The sequence below is a fragment of the Drosophila sulfurigaster genome, chromosome 3 (assembly GCF_023558435.1).
Source record: "Drosophila sulfurigaster albostrigata strain 15112-1811.04 chromosome 3, ASM2355843v2, whole genome shotgun sequence".
NCBI classification, from domain to species: domain Eukaryota; kingdom Metazoa; phylum Arthropoda; class Insecta; order Diptera; family Drosophilidae; genus Drosophila; species Drosophila sulfurigaster.
Window position 1 is genome coordinate 42,251,124 of NC_084883.1, and position 16,670 is coordinate 42,267,793.

Here is a 16,670-nt window from a genome sequence, read left to right on the forward strand (position 1 = left end):
TAATGCGATCGATGCTGGATGCTGCTGTGCTGCCAGTTGATTGCAAGTGCCGCTCATCCAGTTTGCCACTTGCCACTTGCCACGAAAACTTCAGCCTCTAGAATGCCCTAGAGATTTCGCTTTGATTATTGTTGGGGCATTGTGGGCTGCTCTGTGAAACTTAATAGTCTTTTTATAGCTGCACTTTTTCAACTTCAATTAATGAAGTGTCGAGTTGTTAACACCAAAACACAAGCGGTACAACACATACACAAGTTTTCCCCCCCGTCCCTTTCCACTTCTATTTCCAAACATTTCCAACATTTTGCCCACCAAATAACAAAATGTGCCCCCGAGAGACATGCTGGGAAAAGCCATGCAGCGCTCGTTCTTACTCTTGCTCGTGCTCTTCCTCTTGCCTGGAAAATGTAAACAAACAAATTAAAACGAGTCGAACGCGGCAATCGCGGCAGACGTCGCCGTCGCCATCGTCGTCGCCGTCTCTCTTTGGTCAGGCTCAATGATGCGGTGCCTCCAGGTGAGAAATCGGGTGCGCCGCAATGCTGCCACAAAGTAGTTGGAAGCTGCTCTGGGAAGAGCCCAAAACAAACACAAACAGACTAGAGACTACAGACTGCAGACAACAGAAGCATCAGAAGCTGAAACAGCAAAGCAGCAGAAGCTCTTTAATCTCCCTAAAGCATTTTCTACTTGCCGAGTTTATGAAATCTGTCTAAAGCGTTTGAATGAAGACATTAAATAGGTAGGAGCTTGGCTAAAGATTTCTGGAGTCACCAAGTCGTGATCAAGTAGTTAAGTTTTGAATTTAATTGCCCAAAATGAGACTGTGGCCAAAGCAATCAATCTAAGATCCCGTTTTGGTAACAGTTTAAATATTTTAAATTTGAATTAAAGCAAATTGAGCATTCTCAAAGCTTATCAGTTTTAAATGTGTATTGTCAACTTATCCAACTGCCAAATTTGTGCCAAAGTTTCCCTATTCAGATTGGCATTGCATGGAAAGAGAGTCTGGTGTCAATTTAATAGTTAACCTGACCGAAAATGACTGTGGGAAAACAGTTGGAGCGTCAAATGATAAACCTGTTTGTCAATTAAACAAAAATATTGTAATAGTTGATAACAGAATGGGCAAACAGAGAAACCATTGCGGAGGCAGATGCCGTGATGAGAACCTTCCCAAGAAACCGAGAACTGAGAACCAAAGAACTACAACTACAACAAGAACAAGAATAAGAACACAACCTGTCAACCCAAAAAGAAGGCTGGGAGTCTCTGGTTCGATGTGCTTGACGCCCGTCAGTTTCATTATCGCCTTGACTTGACTTGGCTTTGGCTTTGCTTTGCCTGCAAGTGGACTGAGGGATTCTCTCAGTCCGGTCTTGTTTTTGTTCTTGTTGTTGTTGCTGTTGTTGTTGCCCTTGCGCCGGCCACTCGCCCGACCCGGCCAGTTCACTCTTGGCTTATTGTTTAGTGAAGCATTTAACTTATAAATATTGTGTGTGGCAAGAAGAAAAGTGTTTTGTGTATGTGATACCGTTTTGAAATGTGCCAGCAACAGACGACGATGGAGCCATGGACAGCAGCCAAGGTGGAGAAGAAGGTGGAGAAGCGGTACGCAATGCCGTGAAATATTTCCCATGACAATTCTGTTTGTTTTTTCGTGCATTGTCTGCATCGTCTTGGTTAGTCTTGGCACCTTACCGTCGTCGTCGTCGTCGTCGACGTCGTTCACATCGTGTCGCCCACTCGTTGGTCTCTCAAGTTCACAGTTCTCAGCTTAGAGTTCCCCCTTGGTTGGCCTGGTCCAATCTCTCTGTTTGCTTTATCTATTCTTCAGTGTTGACGCGTCCCTGCGCTTTATTTCCCAGGCAACAGCAGCAGCAACGACAGCGAGACTTTGTCAAACCCTTGAGTCACAATGGACCCCAAAGAGCATTGCCTCTCTAAATGGTCACCCCAAAATGCGGTGCTCTCTCTCCCTAAGCCAAGTTTTGCACACAACAATACGGCAGCCGTCCAGCACGAGTTGGCATCCCAAGCATTCCAAGAACCAGTTGCGAAAAATATATATAAACACAATTAAGCATGGTAGGATTTAGGGGGAGATGGACTTGTAGATACCCTGCAGGCGTATTTTATTAAAAATTGTATAAGGAATGAAACTTCTGAGGAAATACTTTCAGAAATACTTGTAGAAAACTGCCATCAAATTGTTTAAACTTCCACATTAGTAAATCTCCTTAAACATAAATCCTATTCAAATTCTAAGTATGGCGAATTCCCAAATTTTTAGTTGTATTGAAAATCCACAAGAAAAATCGAAGAATATGTAGATAATTTTGAATCTTTGCATGCAATTTTAATTACAGATTGTTTAAATTTAATAAATTTACGATTTATTGGAATCACTAACAATGAAATAGTTTAAGAAATACTTTAAGAAAACTTCTATCAAAATATTTAAGCTTGTACCCAACAACAGTTTAAAATCCCTTTCCAACAAAATTCTTTTCAAATCCGAAATTTGATCAAAATCCTCAAGACTTTTAATAGTACCAAAAATCCAAAACAAAAATCGTTAAATTTAGACAAAGGCAAACCAGGCTTTATGACAAAGTTAAAGTTTTTAAAGGGCAAACCCGAAAGAGTATAATTATTGGCTTTAAAACCGTCGCGTCGCGTCGGCGAGGTCAATGGAGTGCCGCCGAAATTCCGTGGAATAAAAATATTTAACTCGGCCAATTTGGCGAGCGATAATTATGATTGGGACTCGCTAACAGATCATCAGGCCGACCAACCCAAGCGATTGGTGCTATTCGAACATTGGTATTGAGTCCACCACTGGAGGAACGCGTCAGGATTGCGATGTGGTCGTGGCTGCTGTTGTAGTCGATGACACAGTTCGCAGTAAGGTTGCTTGATCTGCTGCAGCCGATACTTGGAATGCCACCAGAAGAATTGTTCGTACAACATTGGTTCTTCAGCCACTTGCTTCAGATGCTGAGCCAAGTCTTTGGGTGAACTGAATTGTTGGCTGCTTATGTAGGAGCCGGGTGGAGCAAGTTGTGTTAGATTGCTGCCACCAATGAGCACGGGCACCACAAAGTAATCCAGCGCCATGTAGAACTGAGGGTGCACAAAGTCCGGACATACGCTGGGATCGAAGATCAGCATGAACTTGTAGTGAGAGCAGCTAAGGGGAGAGTGTATAGTAAAAGTATTTCTTAAGGTGTTTTCAAAAGGATTCCTCGACTTACTCTTGATACTGATTGCAGCCCATAAACGCATCGAGTTCGATGTGGTTGCGCAGTTCCTGCAGATAAAGACTTTCGGGCAGCGAATAATCATTCACTGCGTACATCATGTAGACAGCTAGCAAGTGTTTTCTCTTCAGTTTGATGCGGAAATCATATTGCTGCTGCACTGTCCAAGCTTCCATAAAGTTCTCATTTGGCACATCAAATTGCAGCACTCGGGTATTGAGTTCGCCTGGCTTGGAGAAAAAATGCGATGACCAAACTAAATCCGAATCTAGGCGGTAGCTCATTGTAAAGTTAAACGGAGAGTTGGCATGACCATAAAGTGGATTTTGTGCCAGACTCAAGGGAGATGTGCTTGCCAACACCATCAGATAGTTGGGTGTGTGCTTGATATCCTTCAGCTGACGTAGAGAGTAAGGACGATCCACGTTGACAACAACAGCATCAATGTTTCCTTTGTAATAATTACGATTGGCGGTCACCAGGCAACCGCATTGCAGTGGCGTCCAATCGGGAGCATCTTCGGATTCATTCCAAATTAATATAGCTAATCCGTTGGATTTGTGACTAATTGCGGTGCTTAGACGATGATGTGGCAGCAAATGCAAAATCAAACTGATTATGCATAAGATTAGAATACATCTTATAATGATTCTGTTGAGATGACCGCCAACGTAGTGATAAGGATTCATTGAACGGGGACGGGAATGAGTTGGTGTTGGCTTCGATGGATTCAATACTTCATCATTGGGCAGCAGATGAAAGGAATGATGCCGTTGAAGCAATGTTTCCTTGGCTGATTCGTTGTCCAACTGGGCATCAAGTTTATCGCTAAGAATTTTGTCTGCTGGCATCTCAAATCGATTAACAATCGTTTAATATTTGATTTTTGAAAGCTAACAGTTTTGTGAACATGAATTTATGTTAAAGACAGAGCTGGGCCAACTTAGGCTTTAGTTATTTTAATAAATATATGATATAGTATAGACAGGCTAATTTGTTTTTTATATTAATTTTAGGCCTTCATTATTTCTTCCTTCTTTTCGACAAATTCAAAATAAATTCGAATAGTTTCTTAATTATATATTTATTATGTTGAAGTACAAGCTACAAACTTATTAAAAGCAGTAATAAAATGTATCAAAGACTATTTAGTTACTTAGAAATAATAGTTATTAACTTGACACTTGTATTGTGTCCACCACTTGGAGAACTCTTCGGGCTGACGCTGCCTCTTCGGCTTCTTCAGTTCAGCACAGATAGAACAATAGGGTTGTCTTATTTGGTTGAGCTGATACTTTGAATGCCACCAGAAATATTGTGCATATAAATGCGGTTCTGCGCCAACTTTGATTAAAAATTGTGCTAATCTTTCGGGTGACACAAAATCGGCGCCATCTATGTAAGATCCGGGAGGAACGAGTTGGCTAATATTTCCTGGACTAATGACTACGGGCACCACAAAGTTCAGCATGGCCTTATATATATATGAATTTACAAAGTCCGGGCAGGAAGTAGGCTCAAAGATCAGCATAAATTTGTAGGACGAGCAGCTAAGGGAAAATTTAAATAGTTTTTATAATGATATGTTTGCAAAGCATTAAGATTCTTATAGTTACTCATTGACTATTGCGCAGTTTTGAATGTCGGTAAGATTCATGTGCTGCTGCAGATTCTCCAAGTAAACAATCTGTGATCTGGTAGTATAAGTATCATTGAACGATATATAGCCTGCAAGGAATTCTTTTCCCTCCAGGCGATGACGAAGCGTAGATTTCATTTCCGTATTCATCATAAAATTCCTGTCCGGCTGATCAAATTTGATGACTGGTTGAAGAGTCAGCGATGAGAAATAGTATTCGGCTAATCTTATATCCGAGTCCAAACGATAGCTCATGGTAAAGTTGAAGTAATATGGACTATACTGCGTTAGTGGATTCTGTGCAATAATCAATGGATTCTTTGCTGCAAACACAAGTAGAAAGTTTTCTGCATGCGAAATCTTCTCCAAACCCAACAAAGAGTAGGGTCGATCAGCATTAACGATGACAGCATCTATTATTAAACTGGCATAATTACGTACTCCCGTTATTATGCAGGGACATTTATAATCCTCCAATCCCTCATTCCATATAATAACCGTTGGTGTTCTTAGTTGATTGTCGACGTTGTTTTTATAAGTCCGCGGCATCAAGTAAATGAGCAAAAGGATTACGCATAGACAGAAGATCCACTTCAGAACTAACATAAAACGACCGTTTAATAGATTCCATGGATTGCGGCGGGAGGCGCGAACACTTGGGCGTGGGCGTGGTCGTGTATATATTGATACTTCACCATCAATGTCTGCATCAGTCGCTGCTTGAATATCTTCATTTCGGGTCCGAGGTGTTTCCACTTTTTGCAGTTCCGTCAACTCAATTTCTTGATTGTTTGGCATTTTAGATAAATAAATTATCCAACTATTGTATAATTGTCTTGAATATCGAATTGAGATGGAATTTGCTTACTGATCTGCGCCAACTACGATGAACTCTGAGATTACAAACTTAACATTAACCTTAAACGTCATTGAAACGGCAAAACATTAAATTTCTACATGGTTTCCTTTTATTTTCTAAGATTCCTTTATTGAAAACTCAACCAAAACAATACAAAAATACACCTTTAAAGCAGAACCAATCTAGTTCATTCCTAACACATGTAAATTGATAATCAATCACCAGTCGATTACATTAACGCAATTTCGTTGTCATGTGAATGAATTATCGCAAAATTTGCAATTCTCTGTCTCGATTGAAAAGTATCGCCTCGCATTTGAAGTTTGTGCCTTGGTGCTTTAGCACATGAGGAACTTGTGAATTTCCGATTTGGCACTTTCCATGGCGGGATAGAATTCATGCAGTCGGGCAGGAACTGAAACAGGAACAAAGTAATCAATCATTTTTGCCAAAAAACCATCAGAAACATGACAATCCGCCAGAAATTTTGCGTAATTCCCACAGTTGCTTTTTTTTTTTTGCTAGTCAGCGGAAATAAAGAAGGAGGAGGAGGAGGCAGAGGAGAAGCGAGGTGGGATAACTGGGCACGTTCTGGGCATGGCCTGGTCAATCCATCGATGATATATCACTGCAATTTCGCAAATATTCATTTGGCAGCTCATTTCAAATGCGACACGCAAACTCGCCAAGGATGTCGCGCCAGCTGAGACTGAGAAGAGCTGAAGCTGAAGAGCTCGAGTTGGATGGGGAAACGTGTTGATGTGTCGCTGCTCTTTGTGTTGTTGACTTGCCACGCCTATGACGCACACACAATAGGTGCAACAAAAGAACTGAAAATGAAAACGGGCAATAAGCTTGCAATTTTCACATTGACAAGAGAGAAAGAGTTGAGAAATGAGGAAGAAGATCGAAGAAGTCGAAGGACGGCAATGGGGCACGTAGCAACAGTTGCCATGCAAATTGGCAGCGCCAGCGCTTGATAAATAATGCCCCGTTTATGTGCGAAAGTGAAATGGAATTGCCAAAGTGCCAGACGGGACCAGAATTGGGATTGCGATTGAAATGGAGGGGATTGGAAACACTGTTGCTGAACGAAATGGAAGCTGGAGTGCAGCTTGCTTGACATTAGAAGAGGCGAGGAACGAAGTTGAAAACCGAAAAACGAGATGCAAACAACGAAACACATATAAATTTTAATTATTCCTGCGAATCCGACGACGATGACGACCAAAGTTTAAAGGCAACTGAACGAGATGGCAAATCGGTTGCAAAACAAAAAGCGTAGCAAAACAAAAGACGGCAAAATACGAATGAATGCATTTGTAGATTGGGAGACTGGAGACTGGCGACTGAGGACTGGTCCAATACAGAATCCAAATCCCTGAGCGTTGCTCCTTGAACGCGATTTTCTGAAGTCCACGTCGCAAGCAAGTCAAAGTCAGAGAATGGAATTGAAATTCCATTGTGAATTTTGGGGGCGTTGCCGCGTCGAAAAATGCAATAAATATGCATATGAGAGAGCGCGCTGGAGGAGAATTATGGCTCCTCGGTTGGGCAAAAAGATTTGAATAATTTGGTTCCCACACTCTCAAAGAGTTCCAGTTCCAGTTCCAAATGTGCAAGCCAATGATGATGATGGAGATGGCGGCTACCAAAGTCACAATTTTAATTAAAGTTATTAATAGGCCTGCCAGTTGAGTTGCTCTCTATGTGATTTACCTGTTTTTATTTTTATTTTTTTTTTTACTTTGTGTCTGACCACATGACACAGACATTCCGCGTGGCAGGCATTTAGTCGGTTAGTCGTCGGTTTGTTGAAGGTGTCCTTAGCCTCAATTAAATGTGTGCCGCACACATTGTTGGCAACTGCTTAATTATCGATCCGCAGCGGTTCGATACAACCAACGAACGACGAACGAATGAAATAAGAACAGAACAAAGAAAGGACGCCGGCGGCAAAGTCGCCACCTCAGAGAGACGCCGCTCAAATTGGACTTGATTGCGCTGTCTTCGGATTAAAGAATCAAGCAAGAGGAGAGAGAGACAGAGAGGAATTTTGTTCGAAGGGGGCACGAATTAACATGTAATTATCTCAGCTTGGTCTTGGACCACAAATGAAACGCAACGAATCGTCGGCGACACCCGAAAACAAAAACAAACTCCGTCTTGTTAGAGTTGGCCAGGCAGTTGGGCAATCTTCAGGATACCTAATCGAAGTGGCAAACGTGGCATTGGCCTAGGCAGCTGCCACAGCGCTTGTGTGTTGCATGTTGCTGGGTGTGTCCGTCTTAGCCTCGATGCTGTTCCTTTTTTTTTTTCTTGTTGACCACCCGCGCTAGTGGCGCTAAAGTTGTCAGTCGCAACGGCACCCTAATTAGGTGCTATCTACGCGTTCCAATTATTGCCTAACTGCCTGCTTATTGATGCTGCCGACTCGGACAAACTCTCTTACGGTTTTCCCTTCTCACTTTCACTGGCAATTGCTAGTTGACGTCACTCGCCTGAGTCACGGCGGAGTCTCACGCCTTTTGGCGCCACTCGAAAGCAACATTCACATGCAACGCATTCAATGCTCTGACCCACAAAACCTCCAACTCATTCATCAGGCAATCAAATCTGAGTAGCTCAGTGATTATCAGTGCCCGGTACCGAAAGCATTCACAAATCTTTTGCACAATTGTCCGCCGCCTCCACTAAATGTTGTTGTTGTTGATGTTCTCGGTTGTTATTGTTGTGTCATCCGCGTAAACAGTTTGATGATGATGGCAATCAAGTAAAGTTTGGCCCCGTTGGGCAATTGCGCGCTGCTCGCTTTTATTGTCGCGATCAGCGCAAATTCAACGCTCCTAAATGGGGCCTCCCAGCAGCAATAGAGAAAGTGATAGCTGGAGGAGGAGGCAGACGAGGTGAAGGCTTTGTGGCAGCGATGACACATGCCTGCCCGGATGCAGGCACTTGCTGCCAGCTCCGTTGATTGATGCGACGCGATGCGTAGCGCTGACGTTTTGATAATGGCATATGGAAAATTATGTAAACCAGGAATTCCGGTTGAACATTTTCGAAAAACGAAAATTCTACAGAACTTTGAGAGAACTTTAGCGTTTTAGTTGTGCCCTTTGTCAGTCTTACGAAATTACTTTCTTTGTCTTTGATTCATTTTCCGGATTATGAAACTAAAAAAGTTTCTCACTGCTCTTTCACTTGCTTTTCATTTTCATATTTTTCTGTGCAGTTTTTATACACGTTACTCATAGGGTAAGAGGGTATTATAACTTTGTGTAATGTATGTAGCAGACAGAAGAAGTCCCTATGATTCCTGCAAATTGGGATGAGGTCAGGTCCAAATTTTAGAATTTATTTAGGAAATAATTTTATATGGCAAAAATGCCTACTTTAATGCAATCTGGTATGTTTTGTACTTTATGGTATATTTTGAATGCAGTGTTTTGTACTCTATGGCATATTTTGAATGTAGTACTATATCGATATACCATAAATACAATTCTGTATAATTTAGTATTTTCGGTATATTGAGTTGGTATATTTTAAGAATAATTCCACACTGTTTTGCTGTTATTTAAAATGCTTTGATTGACAATCCGGTATATTTTGAATGTAGTAGTATGTCAATATACCATAAAGGCCATATTTTGTAGTATAATAATTTTAGAATAATTTCATATTGTTTCCGGGTATTTAACAGTCCACCTCTCTCGACTTTCTTAATATTTCATCTTGCGCTTCATATTTAATTTATTTTGCTCTTCCCGTGAAAATATTTTAGTTAGTAGCTTCGTTTTTTTTCCGCTTCAAACTGCTGCACTAATTTAACATTATGCCAGTCCTTTTATTGCTCATCACATTTTTTATTCCTTACTTCCCCTTAGCGCGCAGAATCGCTTCCTTTGTCCTTGTTGTGCTGTTGGGCCCATTCTTAAACTTCACTCCCACTTCGCTCTTCGGGGTCTCTTTCGTTGGTCATGTCTCTAGGGACGACAATTCGCTACCGTGACGTCGAGACAGGGGCAATTATGTAAATATGCGGAGGCGCCTGTTCCGGCGGCACAGACGCCGCAGCGTACACATAGAGTAGGAGTAGGGACAATGGAACAACCGCAATTATTGCCTTCCATTTGGCGAATGGATGCGTGACAAAACGCAGAAAACATTGGGCTATAGAGCAAAACACAATGAGACCAATGAGAGACACAAAAAAAAAGAGACACAAGGACATTGTCGAGGTCAGGACAATAGGCGCGCACCGCGGGAGTGGCAGCGAACAGCGAGGTCAAAGGTCAGCCGCGCTAATGTTGTGCTAATTGCAATTGAAACTGTGACACAGAAGTCTAAACAATATACAGAATAGGCCGACGACACGAGACAGCGGCGCTTAGCCTAATTGAAGTGTCCTTGGCCTCGAAGATTTACTACAACGCTCGAAATGAAGGAGGTAGTAGCATGCAACACGGTCGCGCCTCATTGCCAGCGAAAGTAGCTTCATCATCAGCTAATACACATTTATATACATATTTCCCATATGTATGGATATAATAATAAATAACATTAATTAATAATTTAATGTAACTTAAATGTACAGTGCAGTATATAATCAAAGTGTCATTAGTGTATCAACAGATAAATCGTATGGAACATTTTTTATACCCTCTACCCATAGGGTAGAAGGGTATTATAACTTTGTGCCGACAGGAAATGTATGTAATAGGTCGAAGGAGGCACCTCCGACCCTATAAATTATATATATTCTTGATCACCGTCAACAGCCGAGACAATCTAGCCATGTCCGTCTGTCCGTCTGTGTGTCTGTCCATCCGTCCGTCCGTATGAAACACTGGATCTCAAAGACTATATAAGATAGAGCTATAATTTTTTCGACAGCATTTGTTATGTTTGCACGCAGATCAAGTTTGTTTCAAATTTTTGCCACGCCGCCTTCCGCCCCCGCAAATCAAAAACATCGATAAAACAGGCGTAATTTTAAAGATAGAGTTACGAATTTTGGTATATACCTCAGTAAAATTGATATTTGTGCAAAACTTATTTTTGATGTAACGGTTATTCGAATGATGCACAAATATCAATTTTACTGAGGTACAATAATAACTACAGTAACTATGATTCATTTGGTTGCGATCAGATAAAAATTGTCGAAGTTATTAAAGAAATACTTTTGTATGGGCAAAACCGCCTACTACTAGGGGTCTTAGTTGTTTTGACTGACAATCTGGTATATTGTGCCGTTTATGGTATATTTTGAATGTGTTACTATATCTATACTATATAGATTAAATAAGTCGTAATATGCAGTGCAAATTCATCGATATTTGTCATTTCAATAATCGCTTTCTACCGTATAAATACATACACATTACTTTTGTAGATGTGAAGCCGCCGCCTGAGCTGTTGATGGAGGTTACAATCGATTTGACCAAGCCCAAGGCGGCGCATTGTGGAAAGAATGCTGCGGCCTTTGAAACGGAACGTTTGCTCATCCAGCTGGTGAGTGAACAACCGGCGCTGTATAATAGTCGACATGTACGCTTCAAGGATGATGGATACAAGAAGCTCTTGTGGCAACTGATTGCCATCAAAGTGGGCAAAGAGTCGAGCAATTGCATGAGCCTTTGGGCCGAGTTGCGGCATCGTTACCAGCAACAAGTGCAGCGACGTCGTCGTCGCCATCGCGTTGGCAAACGTTACGCCTCGCTGCTGCATGAGGAGCAGCTGCTTTTCCTGTATCCCCACGTGGCCAGGATGCCGCTGCAACGTCAGACGCCAGAGGATCAACAGACCAGCAACGTCAGCAACGCTGACGACGACGATGATGATGATGAGGTGACCATTGTGGAGCCACAACCTGCGATTATTATCGATGTGGACAAGGTGGCCATTGAGAACTATAAACTGAACGGAGAACAGTTGCATCTGATCGATCATAGCATTAGCTCCAATTGCAGCTCCACAACGAGCTTTGTGCTGCCGCGCATCGAGGCCGACATTAGCGTGTTGCCACTGGCAACAAGCGAGGCAGTTGCAGTTGCTCCTCCCAGGACTTCCATTATCTCAGTTGTGCCCAACAGCAAACTCTCGCCTGGCAGCGACATTGCCAGCAACAACTACAGCTACTCGAGCGGCGACAGCAACGCGAGCAGTGGCAACAACTTGAACAGCAGCGACAGCGACAAGATTTATGAGGCTGGCATTGTGACTTATTTGTCAAAAAAATCGCTCAAATCGCTGACGGTGCGCAATGACAAGGTGCCCATGCCCAGCATACGTTCCATCAGCAACAATCCCGTAAAAATTACTGACACCAACCACAACAGCAAGTCGAACACGAACTTGGTTGCCACTTCGAGTTCTGCGTCAGCATCAAATTCAACACCAGCTGCGCAATTGTTGCGTGTGGAGTTCCGTGATTGCCCATCGAATGGACGCATGTTGCATGTGACGGTCAACGATGTGCCGATCCAGGCGAATTTCAATATGTCACGCACTGCGCTCTTCATTCGCGAAGTGATGGCCGTGCCACAGCTGCACAGCAAGGAGCCGCATTTGACCAACAACATCAACAATCTCTGGTCGCAGTTATCCAAAAAGTTTCATCTCCCAGGTAAGCTTACATTTCTATTATTTCTTTGCTCTTTTTGTTAAGATAAAACTCATTGTGCTTCAACCAGTGTTTAGCGAAGATATAAATCAATGACTGCTACTGTTTTAATAACTTTTATTTTCAATTCAAATCGGTATGATAATCGAGCTATTTCTTTGTTGTTTTTGTTAAGTCAAGATACAAACCACAAGCATGCACTTCAACCAGTACTTAGCGAAGATACAAACCAATGCCTGCTTTGAAATATATATGTTATCAACATTATGCTAACGTTTCACTAGCTTTAAATTTAAACAAACCAATTACAGCTTTCAAAAACATTTTTTTTGTGTTAATTCCATTGAAATTATAGAAAATCTAATCTCACTTAAATTTCCTAAAAACTAACTTCGTTTTTAGATAAATCATACAACATTTTAAATCAATCAATATAATCCAAACGGACGCTGCATTGTGAACACCACGCAAATTTAAAAGGTTTTCTTGAAATTCCGGCTCTAAATTTGAATTCAAATTCGTATGCTTTTTCTTTTTTTGTGTTGTCAAGACATAAGTTACAGCATGTTCTTCAACCAGTACTTAGCGAAGATAAAAACCAATGACTAATTTTATTAAAAAGTATAGAAGATATCTTCTTAATATACTTAATAACGATTTCCCAGCGGATTTTAGATTACTCAAATATCATTTTACAATCAGTTACATTATATAGGGACGAAGCTGACTAAAAGAATCTTTTTAAGAATTTAAGCAATAATTTAACATTATCAACGACATTGAAGCTTAGCTTGTTATTATTATAGAGCTCTGTGACTGATATTTTTGTACTTTGCTTTTTGCAGATGATATTTGTCGCGGCATTTGGACATTTTTGTCGCACAATTTCAATTTGTTTCCACAAATTGCGCCCATGGAGGACTTAATGCGTCCGTTTAAGAGCACACTCAAGGTGTGGAAGAAGTCGCATAGTTTTTTCAGCAAATTCGATGAGATCGCACGCAAACACGAATGGATGCTGCACAAGCACGAATTGCCCGCTCTCATGCAACATTGTAAGCGCTACGAGCATCTCTACTGGGAACTGCGTCGTCCTCGTCCCGGCGAGTCGGCAAATTCGATGCGGCCTCCTCGTATGTTTACCGAGCAGGAGCGTCTCGATGTTTGGCGCGAGGCAAAGGAGAATTTTCCACAAAGTGAGTAGAGTTTTGAATTATTTAGTAAATCAGCAAAGTTATAGACTTTGTTGGAAATCCAGTAAATTTGATTTGATCCAAATAACTTGTGCAACTAATTTTAATACCAATTTCCTTAAAAAAAAGAACAGCTTTATATTCTGTGCAGATTATGCTATTTTTATAACTGTCCAAATATCCCTAAATTGTTCGTATTAGTGGTGGAATTTTTATTTTTGATCAATAGAGAAGTAAAATTTAGATATAAATAAATCAGAATTGTTTTAAAATATTTTCCACAGTTCAAAAGAGTTAAACAAAAGTTTAACAAAAGAGTCCAATGTTTAAAACTAACTTTAATGTGATAATCTTAAGGTTAGAAATTTTAATGCTAATGATAATAGAGTGACAGTGAGAGAGAGAGAGAGAGAGAAATAGAGAGTGAAGCAACAACAGAAATATAGAAATTAATATATCATAATGATATTTGAATATTTTCCATAACTAATCGTACACAAAGAGAGAGAATGAATCCCTATTTCCCCTTTTTTTAATATACTAATTTTTTTTGTAACGGAATAAAACATCCTTGCTAATTTGTTTTATTTTGTTTTTTGTTGTTGTTGAGAGAACATTTTTTTTGTAAATTTCTTAATGGATTTCATTTTTATGGATTTCATGTTTGAACGATGATTGTTGTTGCGCTTTTTGGGTGCAAAGTGGATCATCAGGATGTTTGGTCAATGTTTAAGTATGCATTCAAGACCTACATGGAGGATCTAGAGAAGGGCATCGATAATTCCTGGCCACAAAACTGGTGGCATGTCCTGAAGCAACTGAAGTTTCTTATCAATGTGCGTTACCATCCGCACGATCCGTACTATTATATTGTGCACAACAAGTTCATGGAGGAGGTGAAACGTTGCAGCATACACGATGATGATGACGTCGCGGATGGACGTCGCTCTGCTGCCAGGCACAAGATGCCACCGCTGGCCAGCATGTCGGATCCCATGCCTTGGGAGACGGAGGAGGCATAACGTTTGCTCGTTGGCGACTTGCACGAGGCGATCAATGTGCAGTCCGAGGCAGAAAACGAGTCGGAAAAGGAATCTGAAATGGAAACCGAATCCGATGTCGTTGTTCAGACGCAAGAGGCGCAGAGCCCGAAACTGACGGTGGAAGTGGCAGACCAGCCAAAGCTAATGGAAGTTGATGGAATTACTTTCCACCTTTGTATACCTTACAAGAATATAACATTTTAACCTAAGATCAGAAGTGTCCTTTTTTGTTGTGAGAGAATGAATCCCGTTTTCCCTTTTTTTTTGAATATACTAATTTTTTTTTGTAACGGAATAAAAATTTATTGCTAATTTGTTTTATTTAGTTTTTTTTTTTTGTTGAGAGAACAAACGGTTGTCGAATTAGCACAGTTCATTGGCAACGACGATCGACAATTGCCCAGCGTCAATGGATTCCTACTGACGGAATCAATGCGTCGCCATCGCAGAGCCTTTAGCGTCGCAAACACTGCCGAGAAACGCGCCGCCTGGATACGCATCTCCAGGGAGTTGAAGTCGTCAGGTAAGTTCAGAGATAATGCCACAATTTAACTGATTAAGCAAAAAACAAGTAGTCGAGTGTGCTCGACTGTGAGATACCGCAACCCATTTTTAATGAAAGCGAAACGGTGCGATATTGCTCTTCAAATATACCAAAATAATATACCACAAAAATACTAAAAGATATGTCAGATGGAATATTTTTATGGTACTACATTCAAGATATACTATAGAGACAGAGTCATATAGGTAGCAGCTATAAACAGTAAAAGTCTATGAAAATCTGTCATTTGATCATAACTTTTTCCGATGAACAAACTTGAGCTCCGAAATTCAAAATAGCATCTCTTTTAAAAATTCTTCTTTCGCGATACAAATTTCATTAAAAAAGGAGTTGAAATAAGTAAAAAAGTTGAGTGTACTCTACTCATTTTGTAAAAAAATTAAAAAAGTGCTGGAAATCAAATAAAATATACCAAATTAATTAACTTCAAAAATAATAAAATATAGTGATGTAGTTCTACCTTTGGAATATACCATATACCGAAAAGTGCTATATAAATATACCAAATATATCCCTTGTTATATGTTCAGTGTTTTTATGGTATATTAATTTGTTACATTTAAAGAATAAACAACACAGAACAGACTCGTTTCTAGCTTTCTTATTTGTTGACTTTAATTTTTTGCTCACAAAATCTATTGCTTATTGTATGACATTGCTTAAATCAATTATGAATCATGGAAATATTATATAATGTATTTATGTGCATGGGTAACTCTCAGGTTATTTACAAAAAAAAACATATACTGAAACAATTTTAAAAATAAGTACATTTTATTGTTGTAGCTTTGGATTAGCTTTTATATCGAGCAAAGATTGATTTTTAGGATTTTTTTCTGATTTGAAAAATATTTCCAAAATGATTCTTAGTTGTAATTAAAATGCTAATCAAGAGCATCAAATTCATTTCTAATTAAAATGCTTATGAAGAGCTGTAAGATTCATCTTTACTCAATGTTTTGAGATGTATTGTATTTCGTTTTAGATAGTATCGTAAGCGACATTTTTACCAGAGAACTGTCCATAAGTAACTTATGTTGATTAAAGATTCCCGCTAATAATACTCCACACACACTTTTGCAGTCACCGAGTGCCGATTGAGTTTTCAGCACATGTTGCGGCAGCAGCGCGTGTGGCGCATCAGCGATCCGAAAGGACGTTGCACGTTGTCGACGAAGTATTATTGCAAACGATGAATTTGTTTGGGCAACTGGCTGAAATCAAAAAAGTATGAACATTTTTTAAAATATTCAAAATTTCGAAATTCTAAAGGGTGAATGGGCAGTCTGAAAAAGTAAAAAATATTTGAAAAATTTTGAAATTTGGCAAAATTTTGAGACTTTGAAACATGGGCAAACAATGAATTTGTATGGGCAATCAAAAAAATTGAAAACCTTCATATTTTTCAATATTTTGAAATTCTGAGATATGGACAGACTTGAAAAAACTTGGGGGTACCGTTGTAGAGTTTTAGTTTTCA

General features: G+C 40.1%; 3 protein-coding genes across 3 annotated transcripts; 1 reads left to right on the plus strand and 2 right to left on the minus strand.

Annotated features, from left to right (window-relative positions):
- Positions 1 to 2,523: 2,523 nt before the first annotated feature.
- LOC133842420 (3-galactosyl-N-acetylglucosaminide 4-alpha-L-fucosyltransferase FUT3) lies at positions 2,524 to 4,220 on the minus strand. The gene is made up of 2 exons (XM_062275495.1): positions 3,258 to 4,220; positions 2,524 to 3,193 (listed from the first exon to the last, which is right to left on the minus strand). The coding sequence occupies exons 1-2, from the start codon at positions 4,112 to 4,114 to the stop codon at positions 2,785 to 2,787; spliced, it is 1,266 nt and encodes a 421-aa protein (XP_062131479.1). The 5' UTR covers positions 4,115 to 4,220; the 3' UTR covers positions 2,524 to 2,784.
- A 108-nt stretch (positions 4,221 to 4,328) lies between these two features.
- Positions 4,329 to 5,793, minus strand: LOC133842421 (alpha-(1,3)-fucosyltransferase C-like). The gene is made up of 2 exons (XM_062275496.1): positions 4,880 to 5,793; positions 4,329 to 4,813 (listed from the first exon to the last, which is right to left on the minus strand). Exons 1-2 carry the CDS (start codon positions 5,698 to 5,700, stop codon positions 4,420 to 4,422), a joined length of 1,215 nt encoding a protein of 404 aa, XP_062131480.1. The 5' UTR covers positions 5,701 to 5,793; the 3' UTR covers positions 4,329 to 4,419.
- Positions 5,794 to 11,080: 5,287 nt separating this feature from the next.
- LOC133840078 (uncharacterized) lies at positions 11,081 to 16,386 on the plus strand. Its single transcript, XM_062271734.1, has 5 exons — positions 11,081 to 12,392; positions 13,235 to 13,585; positions 14,285 to 14,567; positions 14,970 to 15,148; positions 16,274 to 16,386. The coding sequence occupies exons 1-5, from the start codon at positions 11,081 to 11,083 to the stop codon at positions 16,384 to 16,386; spliced, it is 2,238 nt and encodes a 745-aa protein (XP_062127718.1).
- The last annotated feature ends 284 nt before the right edge of the window (positions 16,387 to 16,670 follow it).

Bases quoted from the DNA above. Each gene is read 5' to 3' on its own strand.
- LOC133842420 (XM_062275495.1), bottom strand. From the start codon at position 4,114: ATGCCAGCAGACAAAATTCTTAGCGATAAACTTGATGCCCAGTTGGAC. The intron at 3,194-3,257 runs GTAAGTCGAGGA...CTCTCCCCTTAG, and splicing joins GGCTGCAATCAGTATCAAGA to CTGCTCTCACTACAAGTTCA.
- LOC133842421 (XM_062275496.1), bottom strand. From the start codon at position 5,700: ATGCCAAACAATCAAGAAATTGAGTTGACGGAACTGCAAAAAGTGGAA. The intron at 4,814-4,879 runs GTAACTATAAGA...ATTTTCCCTTAG, and splicing joins AACTGCGCAATAGTCAATGA to CTGCTCGTCCTACAAATTTA.
- LOC133840078 (XM_062271734.1), top strand. From the start codon at position 11,081: ATGCAGTGCAAATTCATCGATATTTGTCATTTCAATAATCGCTTTCTA. The intron at 12,393-13,234 runs GTAAGCTTACAT...TGCTTTTTGCAG, and splicing joins CAAAAAGTTTCATCTCCCAG to ATGATATTTGTCGCGGCATT. The intron at 14,568-14,969 runs GTCGGATCCCAT...TTTTTTGTTGAG, and splicing joins ATGCCACCGCTGGCCAGCAT to AGAACAAACGGTTGTCGAAT.